Below are 17,077 nucleotides of genomic sequence, written 5' to 3'. Positions count from 1 at the left end.
AGTGCTGAATTCCCATTCTTTATATACAAGGTTTATTATATCCTTGATATCCATCTCTTTAGCCTAAATAAATATAGTCTTCTTGGGTCTGCACCAATTATATTATCATGAATACATGTCTATCTCAATAACAACTTTGTAGAGCTTGTTCATTAGTTTATACTTGTGTGCAATAGTGATACGTTTAGTTTAACACTAGCACAGCATTCAATAAATACTGTACCTGTAAAATAGTGACAATTACTGTAGTAAAATTTGACAGACTATAACACTGAGACACAGATTGCACTGTAATGCTGTAAACAGAGTGAACTAAACATAGCAAAATGGTGCCAGTCACTTTTTTTTGCAAACTCACAAAGATTACAGTACTGTTTCGAAATCCTTGAAAGTTGAACTTAAGCTCCACAAAGCGCTGTATTAGCGAAGCGCTGTAAAGTGAGGTATACCTGGGTATATATACTGTATATATACATATATATATATATACACACACACACACAGTATATATATATATATATATATATATATATATATATATATATATATATATATATATATATATATATGTTCAGTTACATAATCTCTAAAGTGGACCAAAAAACAAACAATGTAGACATTTTGGCATGTTTCTTTTACTGTTACACCCTGTTACATTAGCCACTATTTGGCTGTCAAATACGATAATATAAAAAAAACTTTGGGTTTATCACAGAAAGTATTTACATACAACTACTGCAGTCATATAACAAATGGCTGTAAAAGCTTGTCTGGGATCCCCTTTGTTTAGAAATAGCAGACTGGCTTTGCCATTGCTTTTTGGCACTTAGAATGCCGCTAACTGCAGCTGAGCACCATACTTTAAATTCCTGGCAGTGAAGGGGTTAATCAATTAGCTTGTAAGGTTCATTTTTTATAGAGATTAACCTCCCACCTGACACATCCCACTCTCAGATCCCTACCTGATCCCTCCCAAACAGCTCTCTTCACCTCTAAACCCCCCCCCCCCTCCACCATTGCCAGTACGCATTTTAGGGCTTTTCTTTAAATTATTTATTTGTTTTATTATTATTTTCTTCAGTGTAGTGATCACTCCTCAACCCTCCCTGATCCCCCACAAACATCTATTTAACCCTCACTCTCCTACTAGTGGCGGCCATCATAGGTACTGGCAGCATATGTTTTGCTATACAGTTAATTCTGATGCATATATCCAACAATTAGTTTATTTTCTCTTTAAAGAAGTGGTGCCCAATTCCTTTTTCATTTTTTTTTTAAACTAGCCAGTCACTAATGGCAGGTTTGGGCAAGGGCTGAATGAAATTATACTCACAGTTATGCCAAAGATAATGTCTCAAAATACAATTGGAATCACATTTTCACATGATTTAGGAAATTAGTTACTTTTAATTTAAAGGGATACTAAACCCAATTTTCTAATTTACTCCTATTATCAATTCTTCTTCATTATATTGCTATCTTTATTTTTAAAAAGCAGGAATCTAAGAAGCCGGATCATTTTTGGTTCAGAACACTGGGTAGAGCTTGCTGTTTGGTGGCTACATTTAGCCACCAATCAGCAAGTGCTACCTAGATATGAGACAGGATCATTTTACATGCTGTGGTATCGATCACAGATCATACAGAGAAATTGAATGGTGCATAATCACTGTGCATACACTTGACTGTCAATTAACTGTGTGTATGCACTAGTCAACTAGAAACTTCTGAGCACTGGGGCAAAGTTTGAGGCAAAATAGACAACTGGATTCCAGCCTCAATTAAAAAAGACCTTTATTTCTTCTTTGTAGGGTCCATAGGAAAAACTACAACAACATTTCAGGCCTACTATACGCCCTTAGTCATGCATGACTATAGTAGGCCCAAATGTTCTAGTTGGTTCCTTTGGACCCTGCAAAGAAGAAATAATGGTCTTTTTTTAATTGAGGCTGTAATCCACTCATTTATTTTGCGGTTGAGACTGGCAGTCTGATTCCGTGCCCATAACTGCAAGTGTGCTGTTTTCCATTGTATTGAGGCACCCTCCCATTCTTCTGGTCTCCCAAAGCTATATGCATACATACACATGTATTCACAAACTTAGTATATGTGTTTATGCACTTCCAGATATATACATTAACCTCCTGAAACTGCACCCATAGAAGTTAAACCCATATCTTTAACCTGTACATGAAGTATGTGTTTGAATGTATCATGAAGCCATAAAGTCCGGGTTTGATAAGTTGCACCAGCCATATAAGACCACTTAAAATGTATATCAGGAGGTCAAGAACTATGATAAACACATGGATTAGCTCATATTAAAACATTTCTTTTATTAAAACATGGAATTTATCAATGTGATTCTTTAAATGTAACTGTATGATGTTCATGCATTTTTATTCCATCTCTGATGTGCTTATAGCAGGTTCAGCACTCTGCAGAGTGTCAGTAATTAGTTGTATCTGTCTCCTAATCTGCGATGAGATGTGCTCCATTCGTCTGGCTTTCTGCCTCAGTTTTTGAACCTGTCTAGTGTAATCCTCTTTCAATACCATGTAGCAGTTGTGGTCATCTCGATTTGCGGGTACTAACAACGTCCCACAGCCCATGGAACAGAGTTCTTTCCAATGCTCGCAACTCTGACTGTGATTATACATATCCTTTCTTAATATCAGTGCTTGACAGTCTTCATTGGAACAACTCAGTAGTTCAAAAGCGCAGGATTCTGCATGCTCCTCCAATCTGAACAGAGGAAACTGTGCTGGGCATCCATTATACTCATAAGGACACTGCTAGGACAAAACATACAGCTTCATATTATTTTCTCCAGCCATTAAAGGGACGCTAAAGTCAAAATTAAACTTTCATGATTTTCACTTTACATGATTCTCAAAAAGTGTGCATATAAATAGACTGTGCACATTTTGATAATGGAAGTAAAATGGAATATTGTCTACAATGTCTATTTATATGCACACTTTTTGAGACAACAGCTCCTACTGAGCATGTGGAAGAATTAAAGGTATAAGCTAGTTTACAAGTGACGTACTAATGTTAGCGCACATACGATACAGAAATATCGCACCTGCGCTAACTTGTGCTCATATTACAAGTTGAAAGTAAATGCGACCACACAAGCTCAATAAAATTTAACATACGTCAGGTTAGAGCGACTTAAGTTGCCCTAAACACCACAAATACATCAACATATTCTGTTACACTCATATAAACACTATCTGATATAAAATAAACATAAATATTAATAAAAAATTGTTATAAGGGTTCAGTGGTATAAGGCCATGTATTTGACTGAAAATTACTATATTATATATATATATATATATATACATATGTGTGTGTGTTTTAATAATTCAATAATATTCAAGAATGTATTTTACTGTGTGCTTTAGGTCTGTAATATATATATATATTCTTCACATAGAATTTTTTTAAATTTGCATTATTAAATATATATGTTAAAATTTGAATGTAAAATAAATGTCTATACCTATATATCTATAGGAAAAGTTTTATATATATATATATATATATATATATATATTCAGTAATAAAAATAAAAAAAATTCTGTATGTGAAGAACATTAAAATGTGAACTATTAATAACTCCTGTCAGGTTAGCACGCGAGCGATAAATTATAGGGTTTTTCTTCTGTGCTCTCCATTGAAGTCTATGGGGAGATTGGAGAATAAGTTACTGCGGTCGCGATATCCAAAGTCCTTTAGTGTGCGTCAGGTTTTGCTCACATGCAAAACTTTTGCTTTCAACTTGTAATACGCGTGTTAACCCACGCACACAAAAATATTACTTCTGGCGGTGTTACTGTATATCGGTATATGCATTTTGTAATTGGCTGATGGCTGTCACATGATGCAGGGGGAAGGAAAATTTAACTAACTTTGAAATTTCTCAGAAAAATTATTTATGCATTGTCTTGTTATTATGCATTTGTTGTCTTTGCAGTGATAAAATAAATATAGTAAATAAAATGTTTTAATTATACATAGTAAAAGAAATTTGCAATCTATTTTTTTCTTTTCCTGTATTTTAACCCCTTACGTTCCAAGCCATTTCCCACCCGTGTGCTGAGCTGTTTTATCTGCTGTTCACATTTAAGCCCCACTGAAGGCAATGTTTTCTAGTGAGAAACCCGCACATATATATTTATTTATTTTTTTCAGCCAACCTAGCAGATTTGAATTATACCATTATTTTTTGTACAAAATTTAGATGTTTATTAAAATTTTAATACAGAAAGTTGTAAACAATTGTATGATTTTATATTTTGTTTTCTAAACACTATAGTCAAAAGAAGAAGGGATTATCCTTATATAAATCAGGGACTTTGGGTATAGTTATATAACTTTTATGCGCACATATAGGAGTTTTCATGAGTCCCCCCCCCCCCCCCTAAACTATATTTAAAAGAAGAAGTGGTTATCTTTATATAAATAAGGGGCTTTGCGTATGCCTTAATGTGCACATACTGGCTCCCATGAGATTATATTAAAAAAAATGCATATTTATTCATTAAAGGTGATCCCTATTACCCCAGTGATCACTAACTATTAAAGGGACAGTCTAGGCCAAAATAAACTTTCATGATTCAGATAGAGCATGTAATTTTAAACAATTTTCCAATTTACTTTTATCACCAATTTTGCTTTGTTCTCTTAGTATTCTTAGTTGAAAGCTTAACCTAGGAGGTTCATATGCTAATTTCTTAGACCTTGAAGGCCACCTCTTTTCAGAATGCATTTTAACAGTTTTTCACCACTAGAGGGTGTTAGTTCATGTATTTCATATAGATAACACTGTGCTTGTGCACGTGACGTTATCTGGGAGCAGGCACTGATTGGCTAAACTGCAAGTCTGTCAAAAGAACTGAACTAAAGGGGCAGTTTGCAGAGGCTTAGATACAAGATAATCACAGAGGTTAAAAGTATATTAATATAACTGTGTTGGTTATGCAAAACTGGGGAATGGGTAATAAAGGGATTATCTATCTTTTAAAACAATAAAAATTCTGGTGTAGACTGTCCCTTTAAAACATTCAGAAAGGGTGATCATAGTTCTTTGAAGCTGTTTTTGGATAGGTATTTTGTCATATCTATTACCTAAGTAAATCATATATTCGCTTCAGCCCTCTATATGATATTACATTTACAGTACCTTGACTTGCAGGTGGTTAATTTTCCTCTTTACTTTGTGCATCAGGACCAGCATTTTACCCCTAACCTCTGTTCTGCAACAGGGACATGTTTGTTGTCTGTGGAGATAAAATATTGTTGAGTTAAGAGTAATACTGATTGGTGTAAAAATCAATATCATGTTGCTGCTACTTTAATTCTTTCATTGAACTACACATATTAGGGTTTATGCTAAAACAAATATACTGTGTGCATTTGTGGTGCTTTCCATTCTCAGCCCGTTTGGCCGCCATGTTGGTCTAGCTCATGATTTATCTGTTCATCCTTTAAGGGACATGAAACCCAATATTTTTTTTTTTTTCATGATTCAGATAGAATATACATTTTTAAACAATGTTCCAATTTCCTTCTGTTAATAATTTTGCTTCACTCTCTCTGTATCTTTTATTGAAGAAGCAGCAATGCCCTCCTAGAAGCTAGCTGAACACAGTTGTAAACCAATGAAAATGAGCATACAAGTTCAGCCACCAATAAGCAGCTAGCTCCAAGCTCCTGAGCCTTTTAAAATATGCTTTTTAACAAAAGATACAAAGAGAATGAATCAATACAGATAATGCAAGTAAATTGGAAAGTTGTTTATAATTGTATACTCTATCTGAATAATGAAATACATTTTCGGGGTTTTATGTCCCTTTAAGGACCAGTAACAGGCTATTTTGCCCAGTGTTGGGCAGATCAGTGAGTCAAATTATTGTGACTGTCTGACCTAAGCTCAGGTAGAGAAATTATTTAACCCCTTAATGACAGCCAATGTATAGGGTACATTTACTGTCATTTTCACATTAAGGCCTTAAATAGCGACAAGAACGCACTATTCCAAAATGCCTCTTTTAGGAACGCATGTAGTAATAGTGCATCACACCACTTTCTGAATGACTCTTAAAGGGACATGCCAGCCACATTTTTTCTTTTATGATTTAGAAAGAGAATGCAATGTTAAACATCTTTCTAATTTACTTATATTATCTAATTTGTTTTATTCTCTTGATATTCCTTGATGAAAAGCATATCTAGATATGCTCACTAGCTGCTGATTGGTTGCTGCACATAGAGGCATCATGTGATTGGCTCACCATATGCATTGCTGTTTCTTCAAATAAGGATATTTAAAAAATTAAGCAAAATAAATTATGGAAGTAAATTGTAACGTTGTTTAAATTTCTATTCTCTATCTGAATCATGAAAGAAAGATTTTGGGTTTAGTGGCCCTTTAAAGACATGCAATATACAGGGTACACTTTGTCGTTAAGGGGTTAAAGTTATATTAAATGAATACACCCTAAAATAGTTAATTATATGTAGGGAAAAATTTAAAAAGTATTTATTTTTCCTGCTATTTATGTTGTGACCATTCTGTTTTTTTTCCACTCCTGTCAGAGATGCCGGAGTGCATTGTATAGAATTCAGAACCCTGATGCTCCCCATTGATTGGGTAATAAATGCAGATGCTCCGGTATACCTGTCCCCATTTGTCCCCTGAACTGCAAAACAATGCATATTTCTTCTGTTATGTGTGATCAGTCCACGGGTCATCATTACTTCTGGGATATAACTCCTCCCCAACAGGAAATGCAAGAGGATTCACCCAGCAGAGCTGCATATAGCTCCTCCCCTCTACGTCACTCCCAGTCATTCTCTTGCACCCAGCAACTAGATAGGATGTGTGAGAGGACTATGGTGATTATACTTAGTTTTTATAACTTCAATCAAAAGTTTGTTATTTTACAATAGCACCGGAGCGTGTTATTGCCTCTCTGACAGAGTTTGAAGAAGAATCTACCAGAGTTTTTACTATGATTTTAACCGGAGTAGTTAAGATCATATTGCTGTTTCTCGGCCATCTGAGGGAGGTAAAAGCTTCAGATCAGGGGACAGCGGGCAGATGAATCTGCATTGAGGTATGTAGCAGTTTTTATTTTCTGAATGGAATTGATGAGAAAATCCTGCCATACCGTTATAATGACATGTATGTATACTCTACACTTCAGTATTCTGGGGATGGTATTTCACCGGAATTACTCTGTTAAAAGTACATTAAACCTTTTAATAGGTATTTATTATGTTAAACGTTTTTGCTGGAATGTAGAATCGTTTGCATTTTCTGAGGTACTGAGTGAATAAATATTTGGGCATTATTTTTCCACTTGGCAGTTGCTTGTTTTAATTGTGACAGTTTCGTTTCTCTCTCACTGCTGTGTGTGAGGGGGAGGGGCCGTTTTTGGCGCTCTTTGCTACGCATCAAAAAATTCCAGTCAGTTACTCTTGTATTTCCTGCATGATCCGGTTCATCTCTAACAGATCTCAGGGGTCTTCAAACTTCTTTGGAGGGAGGTAGATTCTCTCAGCAGAGCTGTGAGACTTATATATTGACTGTGATTAAAAACGTTGCTCTGTAATTTTTATGTTTCAAATTTAATTATTGTTACTTTACTAATGGGAACAAACCTTTGCTAAAAGTTGTGTTGTTTTTAAGGATTGATGCTATAACTGTCTTTCAGTTCATTATTTCAACTGTCATTTAATCGTTTAGTGCTCTTTGAGGCACAGTACGTTTTTGTTAAATAAGATTGTAACCAAGTTGCAAGTTTATTGCTAGTGTGTTAAACATGTCTGATTCAGAGGAAGATATCTGTGTCATTTGTTCCAATGCCAAGGTGGAGCCCAATAGAAATTTATGTACTAACTGTATTGATGCTACTTTAAATAAAAGCCAATCTGTACAAATTGAACAAATTTCACCAAACAGCGAGGGGAGAGTTATGCCGACTAACTCGCCTCACGTGTCAGTACCTGCATCTCCCGCCCAGGAGGTGCGTGATATTACGGCGCCTAGTACATCTGGGCGGCCATTACAGATAACATTACAAGATATGGCTACTGTTATGACTGAAGTTTTGGCTAAATTACCAGAACTAAGAGGCAAGCGTGATCACTCTGGGGTGAGAACAGAGTGCGCTGATAATACTAGGGCCATGTCTGATACTGCGTCACAGCTTGCAGAACATGAGGACGGAGAGCTTCATTCTGTGGGTGATGGTTCTGATCCAAACAGATTGGATTCAGATATTTCAAATTTTAAATTTAAATTGGAGAACCTCCGTGTATTACTAGGGGAGGTTTTAGCGGCTCTTAATGATTGTAACACTGTTGCAATACCAGAAAAATTGTGTAGGTTGGATAAATACTTTGCGGTACCGGCGAGTACTGACGTTTTTCCTATACCTAAGAGACTAACTGAAATTGTTACTAAGGAGTGGGATAGACCCGGTGTGCCGTTCTCACCCCCTCCAATATTTAGAAAGATGTTTCCAATAGACGCCACCACACGGGACTTATGGCAAACGGTCCCTAAGGTGGAGGGAGCAGTTTCTACTTTAGCTAAGCGTACCACTATCCCGGTGGAGGATAGCTGTGCTTTTTCAGATCCAATGGATAAAAAATTAGAGGGTTACCTTAAGAAAATGTTTGTTCAACAAGGTTTTATATTGCAACCCCTTGCATGCATCGCGCCGATTACGGCTGCGGCAGCATTTTGGATTGAGTCTCTGGAAGAGAACCTTAGTTCAGCTACGCTGGACGACATTACGGACAGGCTTAGAGTCCTTAAACTAGCTAATTCATTCATTTCGGAGGCCGTAGTACATTTAACCAAACTTACGGCTAAGAACTCAGGATTCGCCATTCAGGCACGTAGGGCGCTGTGGCTAAAATCCTGGTCAGCTGATGTAACTTCTAAGTCCAAATTACTTAATATACCTTTCAAGGGGCAAACTTTATTTGGGCCCGGTTTGAAAGAAATTATCGCTGACATTACAGGAGGTAAGGGCCACGCTCTGCCTCAAGACAAAGCCAAAGCTAAGGCTAGACAGTCTAATTTTCGTCCCTTTCGGAATTTCAAAGCAGGAGCAGCATCAACTTCCACTGCACCAAAACAGGAAGGAGCTGTTGCTCGTTACAGACAAGGCTGGAAACCTAACCAGTCCTGGAACAAGGGCAAGCAGGCCAGGAAACCTGCTGCTGCCCCAAAGACAGCATGAACCGAGGGCCCCCGATCCGGGACCGGATCTAGTGGGGGGCAGACTCTCTCTCTTCGCCCAGGCCTGGGCAAGAGATGTTCAGGATCCCTGGGCGCTAGAGATCATATCTCAGGGATACCTTCTAGACTTCAAATTCTCTCCCCCAAGAGGGAGATTTCATCTGTCAAGGTTGTCAACAAACCAGATAAAGAAAGAAGCGTTTCTACGCTGTGTACAAGATCTGTTATTAATGGGAGTGATCCATCCGGTTCCGCGGTCGGAACAAGGACAAGGGTTTTACTCAAACCTGTTTGTGGTTCCCAAAAAAGAGGGAACTCTCAGGCCAATCTTGGATTTAAAGATCCTAAACAAATTCCTAAGAGTTCCATCGTTCAAAATGGAAACTATTCGGACAATCTTACCCATGATCCAAAAGGGTCAGTACATGACCACAGTGGATTTAAAGGATGCTTACCTTCACATACCGATTCACAAAGATCATTACCGGTATCTAAGGTTTGCCTTCTTAGACAGGCATTACCAGTTTGTAGCTCTTCCATTCGGATTGGCTACGGCTCCAAGAATCTTCACAAAGGTTCTGGGTGCCCTTCTGGCGGTACTAAGACCGCGAGGAATTTCGGTAGCTCCGTACCTAGACGACATTCTGATACAAGCTTCAAGCTTTCAAACTGCCAAGTCTCATACAGAGTTAGTTCTGGCATTTCTAAGGTCGCATGGATGGAAAGTGAACGAAAAGAAGAGTTCTCTTTTTCCTCTCACAAGAGTTCCATTCTTGGGGACTCTTATAGATTCTGTAGAAATGAAGATTTATCTGACAGAAGACAGATTAACAAAGCTTCTAAATGCATGCCGTGTCCTTCATTCCATTCAACTCCCGTCAGTAGCTCAATGCATGGAGGTGATCGGCTTAATGGTAGCAGCAATGGACATAGTACCCTTTGCACGTCTACATCTCAGACCGCTGCAATTGTGCATGCTGAGTCAGTGGAATGGGGATTACTCAGACTTGTCCCCTACTCTGAATCTGGATCAAGAGACCAGAAACTCTCTTCTATGGTGGCTTTCTCGGCCACATCTGTCCAGGGGGATGCCATTCAGCAGGCCGGACTGGACAATTGTAACAACAGACGCCAGCCTACTAGGTTGGGGCGCTGTCTGGAATTCTCTGAAGGCTCAGGGACAATGGAATCAGGAGGAAAGTCTCCTGCCAATAAACATTCTGGAATTAAGAGCAGTTCTCCATGCCCTTCTGGCTTGGCCCCAGTTAAAAACTCGGGGGTTCATCAGGTTTCAGTCGGACAACATCACGACTGTAGCTTACATCAACCATCAAGGAGGGACAAGAAGCTCCCTAGCAATGATGGAAGTATCAAAGATAATTCGCTGGGCAGAGTCTCACTCTTGCCACCTGTCAGCAATCCACATCCCGGGAGTGGAGAACTGGGAGGCGGATTTCTTGAGTCGCCAGACTTTTCATCCGGGGGAGTGGGAACTTCATCCGGAGGTCTTTGCCCAAATACTTCGACGTTGGGGCAAACCAGAGATAGATCTCATGGCGTCTCGCCAGAACGCCAAACTTCCTCGCTACGGGTCCAGATCCAGGGATCCGGGAGCGGTTCTGATAGATGCCTTGACAGCACCTTGGAACTTCGGGATGGCTTATGTGTTTCCACCCTTCCCGCTGCTTCCTCGATTGATTGCCAAAATCAAACAGGAGAGAGCATCAGTGATTCTAATAGCGCCTGCATGGCCACGCAGGACTTGGTATGCAGATCTAGTGGACATGTCATCCTGTCCGCCTTGGTCTCTACCTCTAAGACAGGACCTTCTGATACAGGGTCCATTCAAACATCAAAATCTAACTTCTCTGAAGCTGACTGCTTGGAAATTGAACGCTTGATTTTATCAAAACGTGGTTTTTCTGAGTCGGTTATTGATACCCTGATACAGGCTAGGAAGCCTGTTACCAGAAGGATTTACCATAAGATATGGCGTAAATACCTATACTGGTGCGAATCCAAAGGTTACTCCTGGAGTAAGGTTAGGATTCCTAGGATATTGTCCTTTCTACAAGAAGGTTTAGAAAAGGGTTTATCGGCTAGCTCATTAAAGGGACAGATCTCAGCTCTGTCCATCTTGTTACACAGGCGTCTGTCAGAAAATCCAGACGTCCAGGCCTTTTGTTAGGCTTTAGCTAGGATCAAGCCTGTGTTTAAAACTGTTGCTCCGCCATGGAGTTTAAACTTAGTTCTTAACGTTTTACAGGGTGTTCCGTTTGAACCCCTTCATTCCATTGATATAAAATTGTTATCTTGGAAAGTTCTGTTTTTAATGGCTATTTCCTCGGCTCGAAGAGTCTCTGAGTTATCAGCCTTACATTGTGATTCTCCTTATCTGATTTTTCACTCAGACAAGGTAGTTCTGCGTACTAAACCTGGGTTCTTACCTAAGGTAGTCACTAACAGGAATATCAATCAAGAGATTGTTGTTCCATCCTTGTGTCCAAATCCTTCTTCAAAGAAGGAACGTCTTCTACACAATCTGGATGTAGTTCGTGCCCTCAAGTTCTACTTGCAGGCAACTAAGGATTTTCGACAAACGTCTTCCCTGTTTGTCGTGTATTCTGGTCAGAGGAGAGGTCATAAGGCTTCGGCTACCTCTCTCTCCTTCTGGCTTCGTAGCATAATTCGTTTAGCCTATGAGACTGCTGGACAGCAGCCTCCTGAAAGAATTACAGCTCATTCTACTAGAGCTGTGGCTTCCACTTGGGCCTTTAAGAATGAGGCCTCTGTTGAACAGATTTGCAAGGCTGCAACTTGGTCTTCGCTTCATACTTTTTCCAAATTTTACAAATTTGACACTTTTGCTTCTTCGGAGGCTATTTTTGGGAGAAAGGTTCTTCAGGCAGTGGTTCCTTCTGTATAATGAGCCTGCCTATCCCTCCCGTCATCCGTGTACTTTTGCTTTGGTATTGGTATCCCAGAAGTAATGATGACCCGTGGACTGATCACACATAACAGAAGAAAACATAATTTATGCTTACCTGATAAATTCCTTTCTTCTGTTGTGTGATCAGTCCACGGCCCGCCCTGTTTTAAGGCAGGTAAATATCTTTTAAATTATACTCCAGTCACCACTTCACCCTTGGTTCTCCTTTCTCGTTGATTCTTGGTCGAATGACTGGGAGTGACGTAGAGGGGAGGAGCTATATGCAGCTCTGCTGGGTGAATCCTCTTGCATTTCCTGTTGGGGAGGAGTTATATCCCAGAAGTAATGATGACCCGTGGACTGATCACACAACAGAAGAAAGGAATTTATCAGGTAAGCATAAATTATGTTTTTGCTAAGAAAAATAAGTTTTTAATGCTTTTAACCCTTTGAGAGCTGAGCATGTTCACACTCCTAATCCTATGCTAGAACTGGTTTAGTTACACTAATCTTAACTATAATTAAATAAAAGAGAGAGCGGCTCAGTTATATCCCCCATTACCCACCACAAGATATTACCTGGTTTAAAGTGGGACATTTGATCAACATTTTTAAGCTGCATCCTAGAACAATGGGTCTATTCTGGGGTTTTATGTGGGCATATAATTGACAGAGGCTAGAGCATTGCAGGACTAATCGGAGATCTGGTGTGGGCTCATAGTAGTCCAAGGTTTCAAAAATCAAAGGTTCTAATCTGAAATCTGATGTGGGCATATAACTGGCAGAGTTACATGAATGTAATGGCAAGTGGGCATATACATTACTTTCCATGGAGTAAGTTCTAAGGTCTGATCAGGACACCACTGACTCCATTCCTCCTATCACCTACTAAACATCCAGTGTGTCTAGATATGGTTTAGGAGTTTTAGAATTTAACTTGATGAATCCAGGACATATAAACAGGTTTGGGAATTCAGCAGAAGTGACAGCAGGACAGGGCTTCTAAACTGTGACAATCCTTCAAAATGTGTAATTCTTGTGCATTCTGGAATAAGTTAAAAAGGTATATGAAACCCAAAACATTTATTTCATAATTCTGATAGAACATACAATTTTAAACAACTTACCAATTTACTTCTATTACCAAATTTGCTTAATTCTCTTGGTATCTTTGAAGGAACAGCAACGAACAACAGGAGGTTCGCTGAACACATTGCATGAGCCAATGACAATAAGCGTACAGGTGCACCAACCAATTATCAGCTTGTTCCCTGTAGTGCATTGTTGCTTCTGAGTCTCCTTAGTATGATTTTCAACAAAGGATACCAAGCAAATTTGATAATAGAAGTTAATTAGAAAGTTGTTTAAAATTGCATGCTCTATCTGAATCACAAAAGAAAAAAACTAGGGTTTCATGTCCCTTTAAATAGAATAACATAGGAACTGGTTAGACTGGGATGTTAGTCCCTTTTAACTACTGTTACCTAGTTTAGTTATCAGTAAAATACCATGACTAAGTTTGATACGGTAAGATAAAATATAACATTCTTCTGTGTAATTTTGAAATATTTTCCAGTTAAATCTGAAATAATAAGTGAATGGATGTGACAACCCCCAACATATCAACACAGAGGGCCCCATGTACGAAGATGGTGCGGATAATGTTCACGATTTGAGAACACGTCCGCCTGGCTTCACGGCCAATAGGCAGAAAACACTGTACATCCACTGCCCATATGTATCATTACATATGTGTGTAATACCACTAGGGTTGCCACATTATGTCCAGAAGATTCCTGGACACTTTTTAAATGGGGGTGGAGAGGGTGTGTCTCAGGGCGTGGCTTCTCACAGCATCAAACTCAATAATAAATCATATATATATATATATATATATATATATATATATATATATATATACAGTCCATTACATAAGAACACCCTGACTTAGAGCACAATGTGACCCTGTGGTACATAAGAACTTTGTACGTACCTCTGTGCTGTTACCTAACGGGACCGGCATCGGCTGCGCCTGCATCTCTGCTGTGCTTGGCTGACCGCGCTAATAAATTTGCGCACACGGTTATGCGCATCACAGCTGCAGGACTTGACAAATCCCTTCCACAAGCCTGTTTAGCATTAGCCCACCAATACCGAGTCTCGACCCTCTTCCCCCCTCCAGGCTCCGTATCTCCTCCTGGGCTAAGAGCTCCCCCCTTAGCACCTAATTTTTTTTAATCTGTGCTTACTCCTGCTTACTGCACCAGGGGAGCTCTTAGCCCGGGGCATTTAAGAGTAGTTCCGGGACACAGAGCGCCCGACCGGGACAGTCCCGGTGAAACCACCCCCTTCTCAAACAACATGACCAACCTTGTTAGAGAAGGGCCTGTTAATCAACCAGAATAAAAGTGTTTGTGGTGGTTTCTATCCACCAACTGAGAGGCGGTGTAGAATGTAAGCAGCGGTCTGGTGATGGCTTCTTCTTACATTGCGGGAAGCAGCCTCGCATGTGCAAGCTTGCGCTGCAAGGGTTTAAAAGTAGCATACGCTGCTTAGTACATTAACCTTTGTATTTTATACCAATTTGTGATATCATATAGCTACTAAGTGCTGGCCAAATCACTAACCTCTTTAACCATTGCAATATACATTTTCGGCAGAAAATATGGCCACAGGGAATCGTCACAGGGCACCTCATGACCCCATGGCAGATAGAGCAGAGTAAATCAGGGTCTGGGCTCTCAGTAAAAATTTCAAGGTCATATCCACCACCCTGAAAAAAAGAAGCAACGCAATCAGTACTAATAAACATGAATGAGAAAATTAGTGTCTTTTATTTCAATGGATATAAAACAGTATGTTTCATTGTTATGATAAAAAAAAATATCACTAAGCAGTGGGTTATACTATATTATTTATTTATTTTATTATTATTTATTTATCATGATTTATTTTGGTTTATTTAAAATGTATTTATTTATGACAAATAAAGGTTTAGTTAATAGAGAGAAAAAAAGTGTATTCTCCTCTTTTAAGTGTGAGTATATATATATATATTATAAAAATTAAATTAGTGACAAATAGGCAGCGTGTTCCTCTTCAAATTGTGAATGAAAGTGTTCAGATAATCAGATAATAGAGACATTTTGAATTTAAAATAAACTTGGAATTCTTATTTTATTAATTATTTGTTTTTGCATTGCCATTATTGTATGATAAGGTGATCTTTTTAAACTCACTCAAATGTCTATAAATAACTCATTTATATCCTTATCCCATAATTTCATGCAAAAATTCATATTTTTTTCTGCTAGATTATTTTGTATATTGGGATAATGTTGATTTTTTTTATGTTAAATTCCTTTTTGTACATAATAAAGTGAGGATTTTCCCCATATGTGAGGATGACATATGCTTAGCGCTTTGGTGTAATGACGTATGCTTAGCGCTTTGGTGTAATGACACACTTGAGCTTCTTATTACCCTTGGATTTATTTGGGGATTTAAAAATATTTAAATAACACATTTTTTCTGTTTGTATAATACAAGAACCTTTCAATATTAACTATCTCCAGTTCTATCCATCTGCTGAATATACTATACATATCTCCAGCTGTAGAATATTTGTTTCCTATTAAAGGGGCATTAAACACTAAGGGCTAGATTACAAGTGGAGCTCTAAATATCGCTTAGTGCTTCACTTTGTAATACCAGCGCACAATAATGTTTTTCCTTTCCCATATAATCTAAATGCTTTATTTCTTCTCTTTGAATCTTTTCTTTAATTAAGGTAACATTCGAATGGGGTTTAACATTTTTGGAAAAACTACCATCTTATTTAAAGGGATATTAAAGTCAAAATTAAACTTGCATGATTCAGATAGGGCATGCAGTTTTTAAACAACTTTTCAATTTACTTTTATTATCAAATTTGCTTTCTTCTTTTGGTCTTTTTTTAAAGTTAATCCTAGGTAGACTCATATGCTAATTTCTAAGATATTGATAGCTGCCTCTTATCTTAGTGCATTTTGACAGTTTTCCGCTGCTAGACAGTGCTAGTTCATGTGTGCCATATAGATAACATTGTGCTCTCTCCCGTGGAGTTAAGCAGGAGTTAACACTGATTGGCTAAAATGCAAGTTTTTACATAGCACTGAGATAAGGGGCAGTCTGCCATATAGATAACATTGTGCTAGCTCCCGTGGAGCCAATAAGTTATATGGTCTGTTGCTCCTTGAAATAGATACATTGAGGAATCAGTCTTTTTATTTTAATAATTCTATTTAATTAAATTTCTGACATTATAGATCTTAAAGGGACACAAAACACACAATGTTTATTTCATGATTCAGATAGAGCATACAATTTTAAAAAGCTCATTCAATTTACTTCTTTTATCAAATTTTCTTTATTTTCTTGTCTATCCTTTGTTAAAAAGCAAGAAGGTAAGTTCAGGAGTGTGCACCTGTTTGCAGTTCTATTTCCTGTCATGTAGTTCTCCAGACATGTGCATGCTATCTATCTAGATATCTCTTCAATAAAGAATAACAAGAGAATTAAGCAAATCTGATAATAGAAGTAAATTGGAAACTTACAAATGGTATTCTCTATCTGAATAAGGAAAGGAAATATTTGTGTTTTATGTCCCTTTAATCTAAATTGCTTTGTTCTCTTAGTATCCTTAATCGAAAAGCATACGTAGGTAGGCTTTGGAGTACCAATGCAGTAATGGGGCTAGCGGCTGATTGGTGGCTATTAGTATTGGCTCTGTGTGTTTAGCTAGCTCCCAGTAGTGCATTGCTGCTCCTTTAATAAAGAATTCAGAAATACAGAAAATGAAAACTGTGATTGAAACTCTTCTATAGCCATCAAAACTAAAA

At 38.1% G+C, this 17,077-nt stretch overlaps 1 protein-coding gene across 1 annotated transcript in view; it reads right to left on the bottom strand.

Moving 5' to 3' along the window:
- Window positions 1–2,311: 2,311 nt before the first annotated feature.
- Window positions 2,312–17,077, bottom strand: part of RNF151 (ring finger protein 151) — a 34,328-nt gene continuing 19,562 nt past the window's right edge. The window contains exons 3-5 of the mRNA XM_053694943.1: window positions 14,825–14,970; window positions 5,195–5,291; window positions 2,312–2,792 (exon numbers count right to left, since the gene is read on the bottom strand). Of these exons, the coding sequence (XP_053550918.1) occupies window positions 2,400–2,792; window positions 5,195–5,291; window positions 14,825–14,895 (561 nt within the window). The 5' untranslated portion in view covers window positions 14,896–14,970 and the 3' untranslated portion in view covers window positions 2,312–2,399. The remainder of the gene's footprint in view (window positions 2,793–5,194; window positions 5,292–14,824; window positions 14,971–17,077) is intronic.

Source organism: Bombina bombina, chromosome 11 (genome assembly GCF_027579735.1).
Source record: "Bombina bombina isolate aBomBom1 chromosome 11, aBomBom1.pri, whole genome shotgun sequence".
In the NCBI taxonomy this organism is placed as follows: Eukaryota; Metazoa; Chordata; class Amphibia; order Anura; family Bombinatoridae; genus Bombina; species Bombina bombina.
This window is presented reverse-complemented; position numbering and strand designations above follow the sequence as displayed.